Source organism: Hypomesus nipponensis, chromosome 28 (assembly GCF_054491055.1).
Source record: "Hypomesus nipponensis isolate SF chromosome 28, ASM5449105v1, whole genome shotgun sequence".
Lineage (NCBI taxonomy): Eukaryota > Metazoa > Chordata > Actinopteri > Osmeriformes > Osmeridae > Hypomesus > Hypomesus nipponensis.
This window is the reverse complement of record NC_140388.1, coordinates 6,351,055-6,374,691: the sequence shown is the minus strand read 5'-3', so window position 1 is coordinate 6,374,691 and position 23,637 is coordinate 6,351,055. Positions and strand designations below refer to the sequence as shown.

Here is a 23,637-nt window from a genome sequence, read left to right as displayed (position 1 = left end):
CACCCCCACCCCCACCCCACACCCGCCCTCCCACCCCCAGCAGCCATAATCAGAGGTCGGAGAAGCCAGGGCTGCAGAGGAAAACGAGAACCCTGGGTACCATCTCACACTTACAGTCTGGATGCTCGTAGGGCAGCCAGTGGTGTTTGCTGTTCTGGTACTCAAAGTGGGAGTTGCGGAGCTGGCACTGTTGGGCCCTGAAGTCCTCAAAGTGCTTGAGGCAGTCGTTAGTGTTGCAGAGCTGGTACTCAAAGTTCACGCCCGGACAATCCTGGCCTCCGTTTGAAGGGCTGTTTTTTTGGTAAAAGACCAATGTCGAATCAGATGAAGTACATGATCGAGGTGTTTGTGTGTTCACTGTGAATCATGTGAACCAACCGCATTTGCTCTAGATTAAACTAACTACTGCAGTGGTTTGCCCATGAAAATGTACAGCACCACAGTCTGCCCACAGAATATCTGACCTTCAAAGTAATGCATGCTAACTATAAAAGATGTGCAAATCTGTGTATTAGTCACACTTACGACGGGGTGTTACATTGGCGCGTTCGGAAGCGGACTCCGGTACCACAGGAACGAGAACAGGAGCCATACTTGCTCCAGGAACCCCAGGCGCCATCTTGCTTCACCTGGTTGGCGTTCTTCCACATGCAGTGACCTTTGTAGCACCACTGGGCGAGTTTGAGGGATGGAGGAGAGACTCAGTCACCAAAACAAAGGGAGACCACCGTCTGTAACGGAAGAAACGGACTGGACTCACTTTGCCGGGTGCACATTCTGTCCCATCGAGGGGGGGGCCTTTCTTGGTCTTGCAGAAGTACGGGTTGTCCGGGTGACTACACCACAGCTGCTTACATGGGTCGAATGTGCGAAACTAGGAGAGGGCAGAGTGAAAACATTTCATCGCTTGGCAGCCATTTTCAACCTGGAATGTAAACAACCAGGGAGCTTTCACAGCTAAGCACTTCTGTCAAAAGTGAAGAGCCAATCTCTATGCATAACTTTATTTTGATATATATATATATACTGTGTGTATATATATATATATATATATATAATATTGAACAGGACTGGGGAGCATGTTACTGAAGAGAATTGTCTGACCACCGTAATAGGGTAATTGTTACAACAACAGCTAAATGTAAAAAACCTCATACAGTAGAACAAGAGCGCAATGACATGCAGTGCTACACATTTTGGTCAAATTTGCGTAAGCGTTGACTTAAGCAATATACCGTCAAGAGGAAAATGTCACATCATTGTGAGACGTGTCAAAATAGAGCAACATTCAAAAAGAAAGGTCCAGTTGTCCACTGATATTAGAGTTAGTTCCTGCAGTTCCACTCACTGAGGTGCAGATTTTGTATCCCACTCCAAAGTCAAATCGACACTGCTCATCCATGGAGTAGTTGATGCCGGGAAGTTCAGGTAATTGGGGCCAGTCGTGTTTAAAGGGGTCATCGAGGAGACAGTCATAGGAACTGTAAGACACAGACAATCACTGAAGGCTAAAACAACGGACAGCATTCACTAGATTTGTAGAGCGAAATATTGACTATTGACTATATTGAACATTGACGGCAATAGTGTCTAACATTGCAAACACGGAAACGATGCAGCGAAGATGGATGATTATTGTCAAGATGGTAAATTTGTCTCGTACAGATCCAGATAAACATCTACTTGTTCTCATTCGAAGGCTGGAGGTTTGTCGCAGACCCAGGGTTCATTAGGTCTACACGGGAGAGGGAACCTTAAAAATCATTTCAATCCATACAATTGAATACCATCAACTCTGGATATACTCGCAGAGTTAATGAGCACACGCCACTTATCAATCATACATGCTTGGTGCCACTGGAAAATCCAATATTTGTAAATTAAAACCAAAGCCTGCAGTCAATGATATTATTACAGTGCACAAGCATGGCTAAAGCTGGGCCTATCGATTATTATGATAATCAACTATTCAATACAGAAACAACCAATTACTCGTGTGGAACATTCAATATATTTCATGTTTTATTGCTGCACTAATATTTCTAAATGATGGCTTGTAATCAAGTAGTCTTCATCACATAAACTGTCATGACCAACTGTTAGTTTACACTCTGGTAGCAAAGGAAAGATATGATCATGGTTTGCTATTTTGGGGTATTGTCTGGTATCGTGTGGATGCATAATTTATTGGACTAATTTTGAATTCGGGCTGCATTTAAAATACACATTTTTAAGGACGCCTTCTCTTTTGAAATCTTCTGTGAGTGACATAAGTAATGCATAACATCAGAAAGTATTTGCCAGGCCATCACTGAAAATAAAATAATTTGTTCTCAATGATTCGGCCTGGTTAAATATTTTTTTTATTTTACACTTACTGGATGTATCTCTTAAGTTCCTGACCACTGCACATTGACCAATGGTAGCGATGGAAGGCAGCCTGGACCAGGGGAGCCATGACACTGCCCATGGCTGTCTCGTCTCCACAGCGGTTCCCCTGTCCGTCATGTTCCATCCCCAGCCTGCCACCAGCACAGCACACAAGAGCGGCTAAATCATGGGGATTTACATTTAGTGTGGGTTGTATTCACTCAAATGGAACAAACTGGGTGAGTGCATTTCCTCACCCCGCAGGCAAATCCACACACAAAACACATGTACATTAGTACATATGGACACTCATTTGCATCCATTCACATCCTCTCACCATGAACGGAAAAGTAATCATTCGCTTCCTCAAATTAGTGTCACCCTGGATACGGGTTTGGTAAATGTGTTGGTTGGTAAATAAACAATAGCATTGAAAGAAGCTAGTCTCACCAGTCCATTGCCTAAGGCTATTATGCAGAAAGGTCATTTATGGCAATGGAGTCTGAAGGCATTCACACTGGTGAAAACATTGTGCCCTGTATTATTCTGAAAAACGTCATCTCACTTAGGAGACACAAATCCCTACAAGTAAGGATTTTTCATTCATACAGACACTCGCAAATGAACTCAAACGCACATGCCCGCGTCCACACAAGTACAAGTCACACAACCGTAACGCATTCCCGCTCACAGAGGAAAGACAGCACACAGACTCTCATTGGAGAACCTACACGTGCCCAGTCTCATGGGCCACCACAAAGGCGGAGGAGAAGCCGTCTTCGTGGTTCAGGGTGCAGCTCCGCACGGGGTGGCACATGCCTGTTACAGGGGCGTACCCTGCAACGACAGGAAGAGAGGGAGGAGGGACGGTCAAACCGAGAAACGGTTCGGGTTCAAGGACTGTATAGGTTCGGGTTCAGATATGGTGGTGTCGCCCTGGTGTGTCTGTTGGAACACCTCTGGAGTCGGAATGTGTTCTTCTGAAGTTCCGTGGCTATTGTAGTCAGCACAGCAATACGCAGGATTCAGGCATATAAGCTCCAGAGAGGCCACGACGAGGAAGAGGTGGAGGGAGGAGGAGAGATGATGAAATGAAGGAAAGAACGGGATGTATACTAGGAAGGGGCGAGACGGCGAAAGAAACTAAGATGGCAGGAGACAAATAATTGACGCTGCCAGCTGCTCTGTTCAAGAGAGGCCTGTGGGCCTGGGTGCTCACGTCCCCCTCACAGCCTCTCCACAGCCTCCCCACAGGTCTACAGCAGAGATTACCTACATTATTCACACCATGACAACCCATTAGAGTGATTCTAGAAATGTGAAAGATTTTAACGAGCCAGTTGATTTTCTTGCTACTTTTGAATATGTATTCAAATGTTTTACATGTTGAAAGGCTTTATGGGGAGGACACTAGATCGGCAACATATGGGATCTAACGGTGTCGCTAAATCCTGGGATGGATCCAGTGGGATTGTGCAGTTCTGTACACAAATACACCCAAATTATTATTGTGTGCAGGGTAGACAACTACCACGGAAGTGGTGTTTGACACAAGATTTAGTGAGCTGACGTTCAGATAGGAGTTTTTCTAATTATCATCATCGTGCACTCTCTGTACCCACTTACGTTTACAGTCTAGTATGGTCAATTGTGTGAAGATGTATTCCGCACTGATATTGGAAGAACACGTTATCAAATAGTGATACGCGTCAGTGAAGTTGTTTTACGTTGCATATTTACATTTTAATATGTTTGGAATAAAAGCTTTTTAACATCAGTGTGTGTTTCAGTGAGTGAGTTTGATCAAATGTTTGTTATAATAGCAATAAAGGGCTGTTGTCTATATTTTGTAACATAGTTACAGCTCAGATTTCTGACTAACCAAATGTTTGTTCAACTATAAGTGTGCATTCAGTCAGTTCAGTGATGAGCTACAAAGCGTAGTAATGATAAAAAAAAAAACACTTTTCGTATATTTTCATTGCCGTTTAGAGGCTTTGTCCCAAAACTCAAAAATGGTGACCTATTTAGGCTCGGTAGTTTTAGTTGGTCCCCTTCCACAAACACATATCCATCTGTATTCATTTGAGAAGACACCTGACATAAATGTGGCAGATGTCTGTGGCCAATCACCCTCACCTGTCCAGCTGTTTTACTCCCACCGCCCCCAACCCCCACATCATTCAATGTTAATGTCATCCATTCCGTGTGGGTTCCCTCACCCTGCATGCCGGTGGGGCCGAACCCCTGCCTGGTGAGGAAGATAGCATGGTCGTGGTGCTCCGAGTGGTCCGGGTCAGCTTTCTGCTGCACGAAAGCCCAGCGACACACGTTCTCCAGACTCCTCGAAGGATTGCCTCTCTCGATGAGGCTGATGGACTGGCAGAGGAGAGCGACGTCGGAGACCAACATCAGCAACAAACACGCACAAGCCAGCCTCCCGAAGGTGACTCAAACGGACGCCTCTACAGAATTGCATTGGTGTACTAAACACAAACTAAATGAATAACATTTACAGTTAGCCCTGCGTATTGGTCATATAGGACCATGTCATTCGTAAACAAGATCTGATGTGTGCACAATGAAAATATTTACCATATGTATTTTATATCATATATCAAGTAAGACAATACATGCATTGCCATTCATATTCTCTGGTCTAATGAGACAAAAGTCTCCTTTGAATGAATTATTGACAACGTAACATTTGGTACATGGAACAGGGTGAAGAATTAAACCTTTCCTTCATCTCACCTTGGCATAGCCCAGCATGATCATCCGCACCAAGACAACATTAATATGGATACCCAGTGAGTCGTCATGGTAGATCTCATTTACCTGGGAGAGACAAGAGAGATAACAAAGGAAACAGCCAATTAAAAACAAGAATACAACGGCTCCTTCCCCAAAGCTTATGGGTCTTTCAGCATACTCTTATAAGACACTTTAAGACACATTAATTCTACTGCCTACATCTTCACTAGTCTGGTGCTCTACTAGATATAAATAATTGTTACATATTTATTTTGTTTATCATCCTGGTAACTATCAATGCAATCAAATAATCTATGTATCTATCAATTCTTTTTTGTATGTATTCTAGTCTTTTAGTGGAATCACAGTTGATGCTTGATAAGAACTACACGTGATTAGATGTACCACTTGTTTGCCGTCGCAGAGAGCTGCAAGAATAATGCCCGTCCGAGTGTAGTCAAGGCACTGTATTCACAATATAATGGGCACTACAGTGGCAAATCTGGTTCTCCTAATGATCTGTGTCCGGTTTCCCGATTATGATGGTTGGACGATGCATGTAAGGTTGCATCGTGACTTTTCTAAGGACGGAGTTACATCTGTTTCCCATACCAACACGTAGATTGATAATTAGAAAGTGCATTTTAAGTACGTTGTTAGAAAGGCAGTTCAAGGTGCTGAATGGCATCTTATTCAACCATTCATAGCCCAACACTGTATTTGAAAATGTTTCATCAAAGATATCATTCATATTATGTCTGCCAGAGTAAGCATAAATATGATATGAGAAACACTTCTCCTGTTAAACATATTGGTTCTATATCATACTTTGTATACACTGCTAGGGAGATTGAAGGCACAATCGCATCTTCAAAATATCTTGGTGAAACCCTGTTTTCTAGAGTACAATATAACGTATACACAGAGTACAATGTCACAGTACACAACCTCCACTGGCACCACCACTATTTTCCCCTAGCCTGAGGATTTATCTTCCAATGTATCAGCATCGTTGCACCAATGTTTTCCAAAAGGGAACAGGATGTCAAATGAAAAACTATATTTTAGGCCACAAAGTGATAAACCACATGCTTGGGAGCACACATGTTTGTTGATAATGTAGTTCAGGATAGAATAGGTCAAGGTAAACCCTTGATATCATTTACAAGATGTATAAGTGGCTCTGCTGTTTTTACGCGTTAACGCCGTCGGCCAGTCTGTGGGTGTTCCACATCGACACCTACACAGTTGATCCTGAATGAACATCTGCAATGTATTTGGCTTCAGTTCAGGTGTGAAAACCATGGTTACTTCACTAAGGCTGTTCCTTGGATGAAACCATGCCCATGTTGTATTTCGCAGACAATGCACATGGGTGAGATCATTGTAGATAGTATTTTCACATATGCAGAGGCACTCACTGAGATATGACCCCCCCTGCTCACCCCAATATCTAAGATGTTTCTGGATGCACATATTTACATGCTGACGAAGCACAACACTAATGTGTCATTTTACATCACAAACAGATCAGCTGTGTGATAAGCTAAGGCCAGAGCTCATCATACGGCCAAACTTTAAATGTTAAAACAAATTCCAGTAATGGGCTGTTTAATTGTTCTCCAATAAACGTTCCCTCCCCACTCTTTGCAGTTCCTGCTATAACAGTTGGCACATTTTGAGCTTGAAATGCTTTTCTTGAGAAAAGTAGGTAGCTGCTCATTGATGTATTTTAGTCCAAAATTGTGCAATATTGTTTTGCATCTTGTAGTCTGTTTGGGTGTGGGGGCACATTATTCCCAACAGATGGTGACAGAATTAATGTCGGGTTACAGTAAAGTAGCAATGTCAATCACCATGTAAATCTCTCATTGTTTATAGGGACTTTTGTGTGGGCGTTCTCTCCTGACACGTTGAGAGGAAGAGCAGAATGACAGCGTGGCGCCCCAACAGCTCAGCAGAAACCTTACGAACGCCAGTGCTTGGATTCGCTTCAAACAAAGAGGGTATTGTGGCCACAAAAGGGGGAGGGAAGAAGAGAGAGAGAGAGAGAGAGAGAGAGAGAGAGAGAGAGAGAGAGAGAGAGAGAGAGAGAGAGAGAGGGAAAGACAGCCAGAAACAGAGAGAGGAGAAATGGGGTATTCAAGTGCAAGATTCAAATGTTCACTGGCATATAAACGCAGATTGCCTCAACAGTCTGTCAGCTAGGGGCAGTTGGCCTGTCAGAGGCAATTCAACCAGCACGGCCGCTGGTTTAGTGCTGGTTGGAGTTCTGAAGCTTCAATCTCCTGTTTGCCATTTCCATTTAAGTGTTTCCTTTTCATGTGCTCTTGGCATATTTGTTTTTGTAGCCTACTAGAGGGGTTTTTCGGACGGTGTAGCTTTCTGTATTCCTACATTTGGTATGTATTCCACCATTAATCCTTGTGTATTTTCTTTCGTCATTCTGTGTAGGTGTTTTATACTCCCACGTGGTTGTGATCTCTCAAAGCCAGCAATAGCAACTTGAAACATGTCTCATCCATCCTCCCTTGCTCCATACGTTTACGTCAAGTCCTTGTGTATGGGACCGGCCAGAGACAAACTCTACTTTTAAAGAAATAAATACTCTTCAAATTACTTCAGAAAAAATATGAACCAGCAAGCAGTGGTCCAGTCTTTCAGCTGCCAGACAGTAGATTACACAATGCGGGATCCTACCTCTGAGCAGACCGGGTTCACATAGACTCCATGAATGTACTCATTACTTTCTTTATAATTTGTGCTTCGCTAAACAAAACTAATGGAGACATGCCACAACGCTCACTCGTTATACACCCTCACAGTGCTGCACAGTGCCCCCACATCCACACCCAGTCGATCAACGAGGGCTGTCCTTGGCTCTTTCTGCCTCCCCCTTCTGGATTCGCCTGTGTGCGTGAGACTGTTTGCAACATTCAATAACCAACTGGTGACTAGTTCAGCACGCGACTGTATTTCTGCCTATACATTGTAATTAGGGCTGTCAAGCGATTCAAATATTTAATTGCGGTTGATCGCATTATTTCATATGATTAATCGTGATTAATCTCAAAATTATTAAATCTATTTAATCTTTTAAAATGTTACCCCAATAAATGATTTCTTTGTGGAAATAACATTAAAAGGGTGTACTTAACTTCAGATAGGCCTAACTGGATGATAATGTCCATATAACAAGTTCAGATGGAACACAACTTAAATTGTGAGGGAGTTTTATTCACTCACAAACTACTGCTGTATATTAAACAACCAACAAAATTAGACTTATTCTGGAATTTAAAATACATTTAAGTCATGTTGTCTCATAGCCTGCTACAATGTCCTGCTCCATAATATTCATCTCACTCAAACATACTTCATATACTTAAGCAACCACAGATTGACCTTAATATTGAACAATTCAGTTGGGTTAGGGTTGATCCCAGTCAGCTGCTCACTTCTTTAGCGAGTGTCGTCTGCCATATATTACCGGAGCTAACATTGCTGCTGCTACCGCTAACGCTGCTGCTAGCTAGGGGAGTCAGGTGGCTCAACGGTGAGGGAATCGGGCTCGTAATCTGAAGGTTGCGGCATCGAATCCCCGCCGTGCCAAATGACGTTGTGTCCTTGGGCAAGGCACTTCACCCTAATTGCCTCGGGGGGAATGTCCCTGTACTGACTGTAAGTCGCTCTGGATAAGAGCGTCCGCTAAATGACTAAATGTAAATGTAGTTGTGTGCTTTGCTTGCATGATGTGATAGTTTAGGCTGGAAGTACTCCGGTAATAACTAAACTCAGCCTGACAATTAGTACACATAGCCTTAGTTTTGTCAACCCAGCCATTTCGCAACTTTTTGAAATGGAACTTCCCATCGAAAATTCCTCTCTCCATCCTTCAGCTGCCGTCGGCAGTCAAAATCATGTGACGACAAGTGATTCCCAGGGTCAAAAATAAATCTGCGTTTACGGCACTATTTTTTTTTTGCGTTAAAGTGAGATTGCGTTAACGCGTTATTAACGCGTTATTAATGCGTTAAGTTTGACAGCCCTAATTGTAATTCATTGGTTGTCTTGTTAAATGTTGCAAAAGTGATGGTCTTTTTCAAATCTTTACCATTTTCAGGTATGCTAATAAAACTGCTCACATTAAAGATGGCACTAGAGCTGACCCAGCACCAACTTTGTATTTGTACCAACAGTGTATTTGTACTTCCTTATTTATTTACAGTAGTTTACAGTGGGGCCTTCATATGTTAGCCTCGGACCCCTTGACTGAATGGGTTGAGAGACGTTCAAGTCAAAGGTGATGGTAGGGTGACCAAAAGCATGACCCTGAAAAGGAAGACACTTAGGTCCAAAAAGGAGGACAAAGGGTCAAAAAGGAGGACAACCCCAAAACGTTGTTGACGGGGACGGGGGGACGACGACAGTAAGGAACAGTAAGGAGTGAGGAACAGTAAAGCAGAGTGCCCGGCAGACCTAGCATTATCCTTGTGCGGTTGCGTGTCGTAGGCATGCTTAAAGCCCCTTTCCCCCTACTACTCATGTCGATGTCAATGCGACAGAACTTACAGAAGGTATGATATTGATCTTTGCTGCTCTTATGGCAAAGTGGAGTTCTGAACTCCACGTAGGTTAGAAGGAGGTCTTTCTTTTTGACATCGGAAAACTTACGCGAGTGGTAAATTGCGACGGTGGGCAGGAAGGGTCAAAAAGGAAGACAAACGCAACAGCGTTCCGGACAAAAGGTTGGAAAACCGGACTGTCCGGCCACAATCCGGACGTCTGGTGACCCTAGGTGATGGTCAGCTTGCTTCGAAGACGATGGTCACAGAGCCATTCATCTCATACCAGGTTTGGGAGACATCCTCTTCCTCTTTACTCTTTCTGGATGTACAGTAGCTGACTCAGCCCAGCACCCCAGGCTCATCAACTGAAACTCACCATCAATTAGCTTCACAAACCGTGACCAGTAGGTGGCAGTCTTGACAATGTAACCCAATGGTCATTCTGAACTGTCCATGGGGCGGAGAATAACCACCTCGCAGAGCCACAAGGCCAACCAGTTGAGTTTTAGTCTTTGTGACACGCAGAATGGAGAAATGGAGAAAGTGGAGCTTTCTTGGTGATTTAAATATTCCTGCCGTAAAATGACTCATGGCAACCATTTTTTGATGTATTCATGCAACACAATGCATGGATTGCACAGACCGACTATTCGATGATTTAAGATATATAGCCTATGACAAAGGTATCCAGGATGTAGGAATAAACATTTTAACATGTATATTTATAATAAACATGTTATTGTGGAGGTGGGGACATGGACCTTATAAAAATGCCCTAATATATATTACCCTTTCCAAAGGTGTCCTTGGAAATTGTTTACACATCCTCTCCATCATCATCTGACAGACTGAATCATGCCCAAGTGTATTTCTGGTGACAAGACAGTGATCTGCAGAAGGGGATATTGTGATGATAACGGCTTCTGGAGTAATGATGAGATGAGAACAGACATCAGTGGGGAGAGCGGGAGGGGGAGGGGGGGGTCGAGGGTCGAAGAGGAGCAGACAGGAAAAGGAGCAAGACAGTGAATGACAGCCAGGGAGAAAACTGAGAGATGCATACAGACATGTCCACAGGGAGTGGGGAGGCGTTAGGAAGATGTGTGTTCGGAGGTGGTGGCGTCGAGAGGAGGTGTCAGGAAGAGGAGGTGTCGCGAGGAGGCGGGGGTCGGAGGATGTCGGGAGGTGGAGCGAGACGCCACATGAGTCGGCGCCCCCTCCCGCTAAGTGGCCTCTCTCCGTCAGCAATTGTGCCGGCGAAAGCGTCAGCGAGTCCCGCTTTCGACGCGAACCTACGCTTGACGTCCGCTCGATGGGAGTTCAAAGCAGCGAGCGGGGTCACGGCGGAAGCGGGTGCGTGCGGCCGTTAACTTACGATGTTCATAAGGGTGAGAAGGTAGTTCTGGACGTGCTCCTTGCCGTGGAAGCGCACCACCGAGTCGTCCACTCCCAGCAGGACTTCTATGTTGTAGTCGTCATCTCCGGCATGACGCTGCCGACGGACAGTCTGGTTGACCTGTTTGGCAACAGTATCCAACACACCTGGGATGTCTCGCTCCGGTTCTGGGAGAACAACAGAGAACAAGGCCATGAGGCCAGCACAGTACTGATATAAGTGTTCTTTAACTTACTTTTACTTCTAAACTCTCTACAGATCCAGAGACACCAAAGTAAGCCTAATTATTCATTAACTAATAATAATTACTGTAATATGTATTAATACTATTGGGAGTAAACTGAGAGAGAGAGATTGCAGCCAATATTACACAATATTGCTAATATTTTCCCTCAAATATGATTATCTTCAAGATGAGTGATGATAACAACTAGTTGAATAATGGAAAACCACACAATAATAAACAATAAATATAAACCAAAAAGTTTCATGGAATATTTAAAAGGCAGATAGATTCATCAAGAATGTACAATCATCTGGCCTTTCTGATCTCCCCACAAATCTATGCCATGCAAGCTTCTGAATCTTCATATTTCAGTTCCAGCGGCACTAACGCCAGCAGACACTGGCCCTGATTGATTGTGCGGAGAGGCTCAAAGAAATGTCCGTGACCTCAGCCATGGTCCTGGCTTCCACAACGTTAGCATTGTGGAGCGCGTTCCTCCTCTGCTGCGCCCTCGTCATGACACAGGCATTCTTGTGCGACAGAACCAGGCTCAGGCCCAGGCCCCAGAGTCAACACGCTCTCTGAGGTACCTACTTCAAACGTGCGGGACTTCCCCCTCATCTGCACACACATGCTTTCCTTACAAGTGCCAAAGTGTCTCAGATCCTAGTTCCTCACACACACACACACACACTCTCGGACAGAGACGGAACACGCAGGCGCCCCAACCACTGGGGGCGAGGCAGCCCCCCTTCCCTTGAGACGCCCCCCCCCCCCCCCGCTGACTGAAGTGCAGGGAGCAGGGGTTGGTTAGTGGAGCTCACACGTGGCACAGTGGCTGGGGGGGGGGGGGGGAGCCACACTGCAAGCTACAAATTACTTCTTTATTGGATTTCTACCTGTACTGTTTATCTCCAGCTAATAATCCACTCCCTCCCTTGTCTCATCCCCTTATAAAATGTGATGATTACAAAGTTGGGTTCCGGAAAAGGCATGTATTCATGAACACTAAGAAAGAGAATGTCGTAATTTAAATTGAGTCTACAAACACTTCAAAGCCATGTTCTGTTTATCAAACAGATAAAGGCTCGCGGAACGGTCAGGTATTTTACTGAAATGTTTTTTTACGTTCACACTTTCACAACAGACTCTCAGACCTAATACAAAAGACCAATTCCAATAGCAGACCTTTTTTTCTCCAAAGATAGAATGTTTGTTATTAAGTCATAGCTGCCATAAACATTTTGATTAGCACATCACTTTCCAATATATTAAATTTAACGCAGGTCTACTTTTAAAAGAGCAACAACTAAAAAATCTCCCTGTCTAGTTACTTTTCCATGCATTTCCATTAGGTAGCTTAGGTAGCTGAATATAACAAGGTGTTTCATAGGCTGGGTTTGATCTGGCACTCGCAATGTATTTGTCATGCAAACAGCTTTCTCAGCCCTTCTGCCACATGTAACACAAGTTAATTACATTGGCTTTGATGACTGGAAGAAATCTTTGTAGTTTCCTTTTGTGAAGTGCCCCGACTGAGTCGAAATGTGCAAGCAGCAAAAGTTACCCAACAGTGCGTTCTCTCTGAAAGGAGAAAAAATGCTGTTAGAAGCATTTTACAATTTAAGTCCCATTAAATGATTTCCATGTGTCAGCGGGTGGAATTAAAGGATACCTGCTGAGCTTGTGCGCTCAGGAGATACTGCGCTTCATGGTTTTATGTTGGCAAGAGCTGCGCCTGTAAAAGGAGTGTGTGTGTTGTGTAGACCCTGACCACCCGAATGCCTCTGGGTACTGCAGTTTGCAGCCACTGCCACTGAGAAGTTATATGACAGGCAAACTAGGTTTACTGAACACCCCCAAATGAGCATCAAACTAGGTCAAACAAGCAAACTTTTTCCAAAATCATCATAATCAAAGAAGCGAGAAAATAAATCCCCCAAATGTATGATAACGAGTGATATACCTGAAGAATATTCTAGAGTAGCTCTTCTTTCCTCTGTGCAGGCTTGGGCTCCCAGTCATTCAAGTGCTGTCTATGCTGCATTCTAATTATAATCACAGAATACTTTTCATAGAATTACCCTTCAAGATTTCGATGTGATTTCTAGGTATGTAAGATAATATAGCTGGCCGCTGAATAGCTTATAAAATGTGAAATACCTGAAAGTCATTGACCTGAGTTAAATGTTGTGTTTTATTTAAACAATCTGTTTCGGCTTTCTCTAATTTAAGATTTGAGAATGTATGATTAACAAATAACATAATTATGATTAAGTTTCACGACACATCAACAAAGATCAGTGATCTGTCAGTAGAGGTATATACCTACAAAAAAAATGTAAGGAAAGCACAAAAATATAAGCTTTCCACTTTCAAAACTATGATTTGACTTTTTTTTTACGCAAGTGGGGAATATTTCACTTTTATTGAATTCCATTCTCCATCTCTATATCCTTATGACTGTACCATAAGTCACAGGTGTCATTTCTACTCACAAGTGATCCGTCTAATAACAATTCATGTTTGGGAATGGTGGTATTTATACTTAGAAGCGAGTTTAACCAATTCAACCTTTTTTACACTCATCCCATACACTTTCACAAATACTTGCAGTTTGAGTTGAGCTTCAAGGCGAAATCTCTTTCTAGCTATCCTACCTGGTTCAGTAATGCAATTTCCATACACAGATCATCCACTGCACATGGATTTCTTCCACACATGGTCTTATTACAGTCCAATTGACATGACATTTGCACTACTGATGACAATTCACCCCAAATGCAATACAGTCACCAAGGCAATTCGGTTCAATCCTACCTTCCGCCTGGCAGTCCATGGAGCTCTCTAAGGGGGCCTGGAGCACTGCGGACCTCCTGTAGACGACGTGGACCCTGCCTCGCTCTTCCTGCTCCGGGATGCCCCTCTCCAGAGGCTCGATGAAGTACTCGTCTAAGTCAGTGCGAATCATTCCTGCCTGGGAGACACATCGCATGGAGCAAAAATGTCAGCTGCTGTGAAAACTAGGGAAGATCTACACAACCTTTGTTTTTAAGGTGTCCTCCTTTCCATTTTGATTTTTTAAGGTTCGTCAGATAAGATGGACGGGCAGGACTCAAAGTGTTATCTTGATTTGAGACAAAAGTCAGGACACGGCACATTTGTTTCAAAGCACAAACCCCAACATCTGTCTAATTCACTGTTCCGTGGGTTCAGGGAAAGATACAATATTTAAACAAGTTCCAAATGCTTGTGCCAAGAGGACGTCTTCAGCCAACTATTCCCTAAAAACACTAGCTCTCAGATATTTACAGTTCTTTTACCTCAATGAAATAAAAATTTAAAGAAAGTTCACTTTCCTGTCTGTCCTAGTAACCAGGACAGACAGTGCATTTAAAAAGTGCATTTAGAGCCATCTGCCTGCTGAGTCACCCCTGATGATTCTTGCTTAGTTCCCTAAAAGTTAAGCAAGCTGTAAAAAAGAATCCTTATATCATAGAATGGAAACATCAGAATGTATGTTGGACATCACATGCATTCACATACAATTTGATTTTAAAAAAATCATAATAATATTCACAGTAAATTACACCTTTAAATGTGTTCATGTTAATTGCACGCAACTGAGCCGATAGTCACAGAAATGTAATTTTAGTTTAAGGCTAAAGTGTGGATATGTGTTATGTGCATGTGCACACTCGTCACCCGCTCGCCTTCTGGAACACTCCCTCCGTTCATGTCCTCCGTTCTCCAACCCTAGCACAGGCCTCATGTACACAGACCTGCCTCTCAGAGGCCAGGTTGGAATGTGCTCGAAAATCTGATTCTCTTACTCTCCTGGCTTTAACTTGGCCCTGGCCTCCTCACTACCATCCTGTGTGCTCCAGAGAGAGTACAGTTTTGGCTCATTCCAGCCAAGATTTTCCCAATGGCTTCCTATTTTCACAGAAAAGGACTTGGAGAGCAATTTCACTGCGTTATAAGTCATTGATAAGGCCAATATTGTATCATAACAATTTCGAAGTTTTTTCCTCATAAAGACCAATTCCTATTCCAACAGCCAAGACTCAGATATGAAAATATTTTTAGTATTTTCTTCTTAAAATCACTTTTTAATAGCGATAACAAAGTTCCTAGATGTTTTTCTGGTTTAGGTGGGTAATATCTGTGGAACGAATGAGCTGGCTAACCCAAGTTGAAAGTGGTAAGAAATGCATCTCAATTATGCTGGCGCTGTTTACTGTCCCAGCAGTCTAAAATCAAACGCTCCAGTCATGTGATATATTCCATGCCGTCTCAGACACGTGTTGCGGAGATTCCACATTTGCCACGGTCGGGGGCAGGTGGGGAAGGTTATGGGAATGTCAGGAGGAGGTGTTGGGAGGAGGGGTATATCAAGAGAAGTGCCACGCCTCTTAAATGGCCTCTTCATGAGGGATTTCAAACACAATCAAATATTCTAAAAACACCATTTGAATGAAGACTATCAACAAGACAAATCTTACACAAAAACACAATATAAATAGCAAACAGCAGCACCTCACATCATTTGCAAAGGTAGGTCTAATATGATGTTAAGATTGACATTCGTAGCCCCCACATCTTAAAGATAATACTCCGTCAATCATTTTCTATCAATTTCCCGCTTAATTTGTGTGAATGAAAGTTTGTTGCCAATACTTGGACAGATTGAGGGGCCTTACAATACAGTCCTCTAAAATCTAGTGCTTTCTTTATGCTGAAATGTAGTGTAGTGCACAATTTGCCAAGCACAATGAATGTCACTTTGATATTACAGAAGAGTATTACATTTCAGGGCAAAGTGATGGTAGCCAGATGAGCCAGTGGCCAATGACCAGGGTATGGCATTCACACAGCAAGGAGAAATAGAGAACATTGTGCCAACATTTTGTTAGTTGGTAAGAGAATGCCCATAAAAGGTAGTCAAGGAAAACACATCTTGACAAGTTGTCTAAACATTTACTAACGTGAAAGACAATATTCTAAGATGAACCTTTTCTTCTTCCCCCACGGAGCCACCTAGAGGAAACAGGGAGGGATGGCAGAATCGGTTGAGCATTGAGCAGGAACACCATCACTTGGCGAACAGGCATTGCCTTCTCCTTCCCTTTTCAAACCAACTGGTTCCGGAATGATCCAAATCAAACTCATCATTTGTGAGGTTTAGAGGTGTTTTCATCTCATCAGTGAAAAGGTGACTGAAGACTTGAAAGTAATGTGCTAAAAAGTGTCTGTTAGAAGTGCTTGGCTGATGCAACAGCTGTACAATCTAGTTTTAATCTCAGTGAGTGTATGTGTTCAACTGAACAATGCTTGAGAGTTAACTCAGGGTTTGTTTAGCCTCTATTTGGACAAAAAATATGTGTGAATAGGGGTTCAAAAATGATTAAATAGATCCGTAAATATAATTAAATTCCCAATTCATACACATATAACCTAATAACAAAAATATTAAATAAAAAGATGCTTAAACCAGCCTCTATGGAACCAATGGGTTGTGATTACATTTATAATATAATTATATTAATATTAATGACAAGCTATATCGTGGTTTTGGTTTCCCGATTACCCACTTTTAAATGCCAGTAATACACAAAACCCAAATATTCCTGTGCATATATAAAAGAGAAACAAGAGTATTTAGGAGTGTGTTGCTTCTTCCACCTTGTGTGTTGAAAAATCCAATCAAGAGCTTACTTAATGTTGCAGACATGCCAAGTGACCAAAAGGTAAGCCTATTGTTTCCTCAATACAAGTTCTTGCAGAGATCAAGAGTGTGTGTACCATCAGTTTAATATCCCCAGAACCAGCCCAAGCCAAGCAGACACCCCCCCTCTGCCAAGACAAACATACGGGACTGAACTGAAGGGGCCAGTTTTTCAAAGACAGCCCTTCCAGTATAAACTTCTTAAGGAGCCGTTATAAACGTGCTTTCTTAAAAAAATATGGTACTGCCACTTTGAAAAAGGCCTGAATTCAGCCAAGACACTACCACCTTTCACCCTCCATGTTGTTTAAAGGTGTGTTTGCTCAAACCTTCGTCATCATTACCTGCCATTTTCATCAGGTCTAAAAAGAACTTACAGGAAAAATCACACATGCAGATTTTTAACTTTTTTAAAAGAGCGAGAGAGAAAAAAGTAAGTCAAAGTCATCCATCCCAAGGAGGATGCAAGTAGAAATGCAAGTATGGATGGAAGTATAGATGCTAAATGATAATAAACAAGCCTGGCTGGAGGCAGCGAGGAGGGGGGGGGGGGGGGAGACTTCAGTACAGCGGAAAAAATAATTTTTTGCAGGGCACCAGAAAAATATAAATAGCTGAACTAAGGTACTTTAACCCTTTAAACCCCAAACTAGGGGCCATGACCGGCCATTCTACAATTCACTGTAACTCGGAATATTTGTATTATATAGCCTGTTTTTAAAAACTGGGTATTTTTGCTGAAATGCTGAGTCACCACTGCAACTCAGATTAGATATCACCTATCACCACTTCAAACTGTGACAGGGGAGCAAATGTGCACTGTTAGATGTGCCACCCCATAATAATAAAAGGACTCATCCGGCCACCTTATATGAAATATGCTGGATAAGCGACTGAAAACACAACTATTTAACTACAGTTCTTAATACTATGACTACAATAATACGTCACATTTCACCCTCCACAAACTCAACCCCTTTAAGTTTCCTTATAAACTTAGAAGTAAAAGTTTAAAAGAAACCTCAGTTTTATTATTGTAAGATGCTATGACAGGCATCATACATTGTGGCAAAACTAGACCAGGCTACAGACGTGCAATGAAAACGTGTTTGTAAATGGGTCAACACAAAACACTACACAGGAGAAATGATAACATAGCTTGCAATACTTGCAGGTTTTTTCTTTTCTTTCTTTCTTTAAAGGTAAAAAACTGTCACCTGTTGTGGTATCTGAGAAATTGACAATTTGGTACGTGAAGTATTTGAGATCTTGTTGTGGCTCTGGCTTCGAACAAAGACTTCCCCTGCAGAATCTCATGACTTATAAACGAGTAGTCCAGTTGATATTGTTTTTGTTGACTTGATCTGTTGATCTGAGGAATAATGCTGTATTGTATTGTAGATCACGCTATTGTTAGACAGGTCATGGTGCACTTCTAGTCCTTCATAATCTGCTATACTGATGCTTATAATTCCTTATAATCAAGCACTATTTGTACATCGCTTTTGATAACAGTGTCTGCTAAATCAATACACGTAAATGTAATATTTATGGTTTCCAGTATTATTGGACAGACTAAAGCATTGAGTAGGTAATACTGGATGATGTTTGATGAGATGTATGAAGGTCAGAAAAAGCAGAGGTCATGCTGGGTGTAGCCTCATTTTCTATAAATCTTGAAAAAAGAACATTTAATCTGGCTCAATCATTTCTTTTTGTACAGCCCTCCAAACAGGGCAAACATTTACCTACTACTTTGAGATGTTGGTAACAAGTCAACACTTTACCTAAAATAAAACCAAGAATCTGTGAATGGGCTTCAATGTCTGTTTAAAACAACAACAGAAAATGTGGGTCCCCTTGGGTTTATGTAGGTCACGATTAAAAATGTATAAACACATAAATATATCAATAAAAGTGCCCAGAAGCACACACCAAACTACCACTTACTGGCCCCTACTGAATTTTTTCAAGAAATAACTTAGCTTTGCATATCCTGGGGTACCTCCCCTTATGTACCTCAAACCATATCTGTCCAAATAGCTTTGTAGTCAAGACTGCAACAGGCAAGTTTTTGGCTAAACGAATAAAATAAATCAAGATCTATTACTGAATACTACTCTTGTGCCTCCCGAAATTGCTGTGGATTTTCGAGGCATGCCTTCATAACTTAAGGGCTTAAGTTGACATTAATAATGTATTCATTGACTACAAAGTAGGAACCTGTATTGGGTTAAGGGAAGTGTATAGTACAGTACTGGTACAAAAAAAAAACTGTACCATAACTCACATGCAACTACAGTTCAAAAACCCTCACTTGACTAACTGAGACATTGAGTCGATCACAACAACATTAAATTCATACTCAGAGTGACATTCTGAATAGTGTCATTACGACCATTATCCTTCATGTTGCCAAGACATGAAGAGCATTTAACTTTCCCCTCGTCACCCAGGCTGAGGCTTGTTTACTTGAACGCATCAGGCACTCACTGGGGCAATTCGTTTTTCTCCCACATCTCGAACACGACCGTTTTAAGACACGTCAGTTTCAGACACAGCGGTTTCAATGGATGTTGTTCGATCAGTGCAACGTCCATTATTATGAATTATGTGTGCCCTTGATAAGAAACACCATTGAGCTGTGCTGTTAGTTAATTTATCAAACATATACCCCTCCCTTTTTTTAGATTGGCGCCCATCTGACCAATGGCGTTCCTCCGGTATCAATTGTGATCCCTGTTGGACGTCTCATATCAATCATGTGCAAAATAGCAATCTGTATTTTCATGAATGAAACAATGAATGAATGAATGAAACAATATTGTATTTGTATGCCTCCACAATATACCACACAGTGACAACCTTACAGAAATATTCTCCGGACCTTCAACTTGTTCTGAACTCTGGAGAAGGATCAGTTTGGCTGGGTTTGGGTTCAAGATGGCACGAGAACTAAGTGAGGTTGCTGCTGTCACCCCTGCACCCTGCAGCCGAGGCCACAGACACCGGGCATGCTGCCACGTCATTGTTATAGACACATAAGTACGTTTGGGGTAGCAAATAGCAGCAATTACCATACAGAGAAACGGTCATCATTTCAGAGAAACTGCCCCCCCCAATGGTACAGACGTCATCCAGTTTGTACATCACCATAAGACATCACCATAAGAGAACTGACAACACGTTGAGTATATTAAACAGTTAGCCGAGCAAATCAATGCATGTAGGCTACGTGACGTAACGTGTGTTAAGATATACATGTAGAGTCCTTTTGGTATGACATTTTGCTCCTGCCTTGCAAAGTATCAGAAAAAAGATCTACGCTGATCGTGTGACATATACACCAGGAGACAGGTACAGGCGTGACCCCGTGACCCCTACCAGAAGGGAGTCAGGCAGCTCTGTAATGCCGAGGAGGGCATTTTCCTGCATGGCTTGAGCCCTTGGAGGGAAGGGTCAAAGCAAATCAATATCAAGGTTGTTCTACTTGATCACCTGTGATGAGCGATCACCTATGATTCTTAATGATTTCTATTCTGATGGGAGTGGTCTGTTCCAGGATGACAGTGCCCCCTACACAGGGCATGAGGGGGTCTCTGATTTGGTTGTTGAGAAAATATAGATCACAGTTGTATGCATTTGCAAGCTATATGCTTGCCAGGTCACTTGAATCTGTCCTAAACCCTGGGAACCAAGAGGGTGGAGGCTAGCAGATGAGAGAATAATAACAAGTCAGACAAACATGAAGACTGCTGGACATTGACAAAATGTCCTGTTAACAAGTCAGCTTACAAAATATACCCAACTTATATCAATTGCATTCATCCCTTATTTGGTCTGCCTGTGAAGTTACGTGTGCCATCGTTCCTTTTTGTGCACAGGAAACTGATAAAAGGACATAACCAGCCATAGTCTCCTTCTTGACTTTCTTTTATGACAGACTTGCTCTACTTGTAAATCCACCCCCCCCATCCTTCTGGAAAGCTACTGTATATATAGACCAGGTGTGTTCCAAGGATTAAACACTGTAATTAGATCGTTTTAAACAGAAGACCAGGTCCAGCTACAGACTGCACAGGCAGCATAGTATTTGGAAGGAATCTGAACAATGCAGCGACATCCTAGGTTTTAGAAAGGAACCATGAGTTACAACACTATTATTGTTGTCCGATTATCGAAGATGAAGGTGCATCGTTCCTCTGTTAAATCCCAATTTGGATAAACAAACAAGCCTGCGCATGTTTTCCTAGCCCATGTTTGTCATCGCCAGTGCACAAGATGCAAATGTACTGCTTGTCCTTTGGCGGCAAAGTGGTAAAAATTGTTTCTTTCTTTGCCACAAAAGTCCTTCATATCATTGGTATAGATTGGTATGCTTTAGAAATATACTTCAAATAGCATCACCAATTAGTCACAAAACCGTTTTTCACGGTGTGGTGCTAATGCCATTTATTTCATAAAAAGAATCAGTTCGGATAAACTATTAGTCACCCAGATTTTTGACACATTTGTCGACAAATCATATTACATGCTATGACTCATTTAAAATGACAATATTCAGCCAAGACCATTTTGTTGATTGTGGCTCTTTGATATGTATTTAAAATATATTATAAATCACATTATAAATATGTATTTAAAAAATGCCATTATCCTTACAGCAGTCCTCCTAAAACTCCCATTTCCTTCTCCATCTACTTTGCCAAATACACTTGAGGTGGCATGAGAAATATCTAATGACAGGAGAGTTTGCTTTTTGACAGCTGCAGAACTAAAGAGTTCTAGGCATGACATCCCACAAAGGACATACTTCCACAGACTGAGTGTAGTGACAACGTTTAGCTTTGAGGCACTGCATGCTGTGTTTTCACTACCTGTAGTCTGCCAACCTTCTTAAAAGCAAGGATGGCCCCTGTCCCTACAACATCCTCCAAAAAGACAACATTCATTTTCTACTCCATAGCAAAGCTTTCAGAACAGAGGAATTGCACAAGATATTTCATGAACTTCATCAAGGAGCTATTTAAACACTTCTTAAAACACTATTTCCACAGGTCGCACATTTCAATGTCACATGGAGCTGTATCGCAGTGTACCGGTAAATCACCGTGGAAACCCCAACCCGATGATGTTCTTTTCTCCCAGCTGCTTTTTAACACTAGCCTCTCTTCTTCCCAGCCAGGAGATAGGAAATATTTGCTTCATGTGCTTTAGGAACAAGGCTGCAGCTGTGCTGTCTCTGACTACCACACTCTGGTTCTAATTGAGAACACCTACAGACAGCGGGTTAGGCCTACCTCTGGAGATCAAACACAAGGACAAGAGCATCATTAGATTTGCTGTTTTGGTAACATTTCTCAGTGTTGGGAAAATAATTCAAATTGAATTCCCCTCTGCTGTTCTTTAATAAGAACAGTTGCTGTGTTAGATATATTTTTTGCAATATTTCATTTTTTTGTTCTTTTTTTCAGTATATTCAGACTTGTTGGTAATCAACTCACACTCCTACTGAAGCAGTTATAACCACAAAGGACAGGTACCTAAAAACCACACCAACACAGGTCACATTGTAAGCAATCATTCATGAAAAGACACACAACACCACCAAAATGATAACTACAATACAGGTACACATTTCAACACGTCTCAGGTCCTTGCACGGGGACAAGTACAGCCCACGGAGTAATCCAACCAATGCCATGACAAACACAAGTCCTTGAATGTATATAATCCGAGCTTAAAATGACACCTAACCTCACCACCTATTCAGGGGAGCTAAAAAGGAACACAAACAATAGCACTGGGGCTGCCATGCACTGTCTGTGATGTCATCACAGACAGGCCCCCAGGTTGTGAAGATGGGAGATGTCAACTCTTCCTCATTCTCCCTCAACACTGGAGCTCCTCAGGGGTGTGGTGGGTTCAGCCCTGTGCTCTACCCCCTGTTCCCCCGGGCCGTGTGGCCAGGCTCAGCTTCGACGCCATCACCGAGTTTGCTGACGACCCCACCACCACCACCACCACCACCACCAGCCTCCCCCTCGATGTCAGTGCAACTGAGGCGATGATTCAGGAAGCAGGGGAGCGAGCCCCCCGTTCCAACCCGATTCACATCAAAAGAGCGGTGGTGGGAGTGGTCAGAAGATAAAGTGGGGGCGTGGGCAGAAGGTAAAGTGGGCGTGGTCCGGAAGGGTGCCGTATGCATGTCCTCCTCGTGCTCGCGCGGGTTCCTCCACTCACGGCCCCCAGTTTGGAAAAAACGCGCAGAACAGATCGCTCTCCTGCCCACGCGTGTCCCTAGCCAGGACCTGTGTCTGAGACTGGGAGAAACGCAGAGGGCCAATGTCGTCGATGGACACGGGAACACGTGTGTGTGCTGGTGTTGCCCCTCCCCGCACGAGTGCATTTGTATCCGTATGACAATCGAACAAGATATCGAACAGCCTGGATGACCCCCTCGCAGACATTACATAACTATTCAGTTTGGCTGACACCTCTGGCTTGAGACTCGTCATGCCCCAGTGTACCACTGACCGACAGAAAACCCTTCCTGCTTACTGCCATACGCTTGCACAAAGCATCTTTGTAATCA

At 42.7% G+C, this 23,637-nt stretch overlaps 1 protein-coding gene across 3 annotated transcripts in view; it reads right to left on the bottom strand.

Annotated features, from left to right (window-relative positions):
* The window catches only part of adamts3 (ADAM metallopeptidase with thrombospondin type 1 motif, 3), a 44,586-nt gene that overhangs the window by 12,395 nt on the left and 8,554 nt on the right, over positions 1–23,637 (bottom strand). For all 3 annotated transcript variants that reach the window (XM_084695355.1, XM_084695354.1, XM_084695356.1), the window contains exons 4-13: positions 14,135–14,291; positions 11,068–11,255; positions 5,125–5,208; positions 4,593–4,749; positions 3,102–3,207; positions 2,379–2,522; positions 1,349–1,481; positions 761–874; positions 526–671; positions 115–290 (exon numbers count right to left, since the gene is read on the bottom strand). In XM_084695355.1, the coding sequence (XP_084551481.1) occupies positions 115–290; positions 526–671; positions 761–874; positions 1,349–1,481; positions 2,379–2,522; positions 3,102–3,207; positions 4,593–4,749; positions 5,125–5,208; positions 11,068–11,255; positions 14,135–14,291 (1,405 nt within the window). The remainder of the gene's footprint in view (positions 1–114; positions 291–525; positions 672–760; positions 875–1,348; positions 1,482–2,378; positions 2,523–3,101; positions 3,208–4,592; positions 4,750–5,124; positions 5,209–11,067; positions 11,256–14,134; positions 14,292–23,637) is intronic.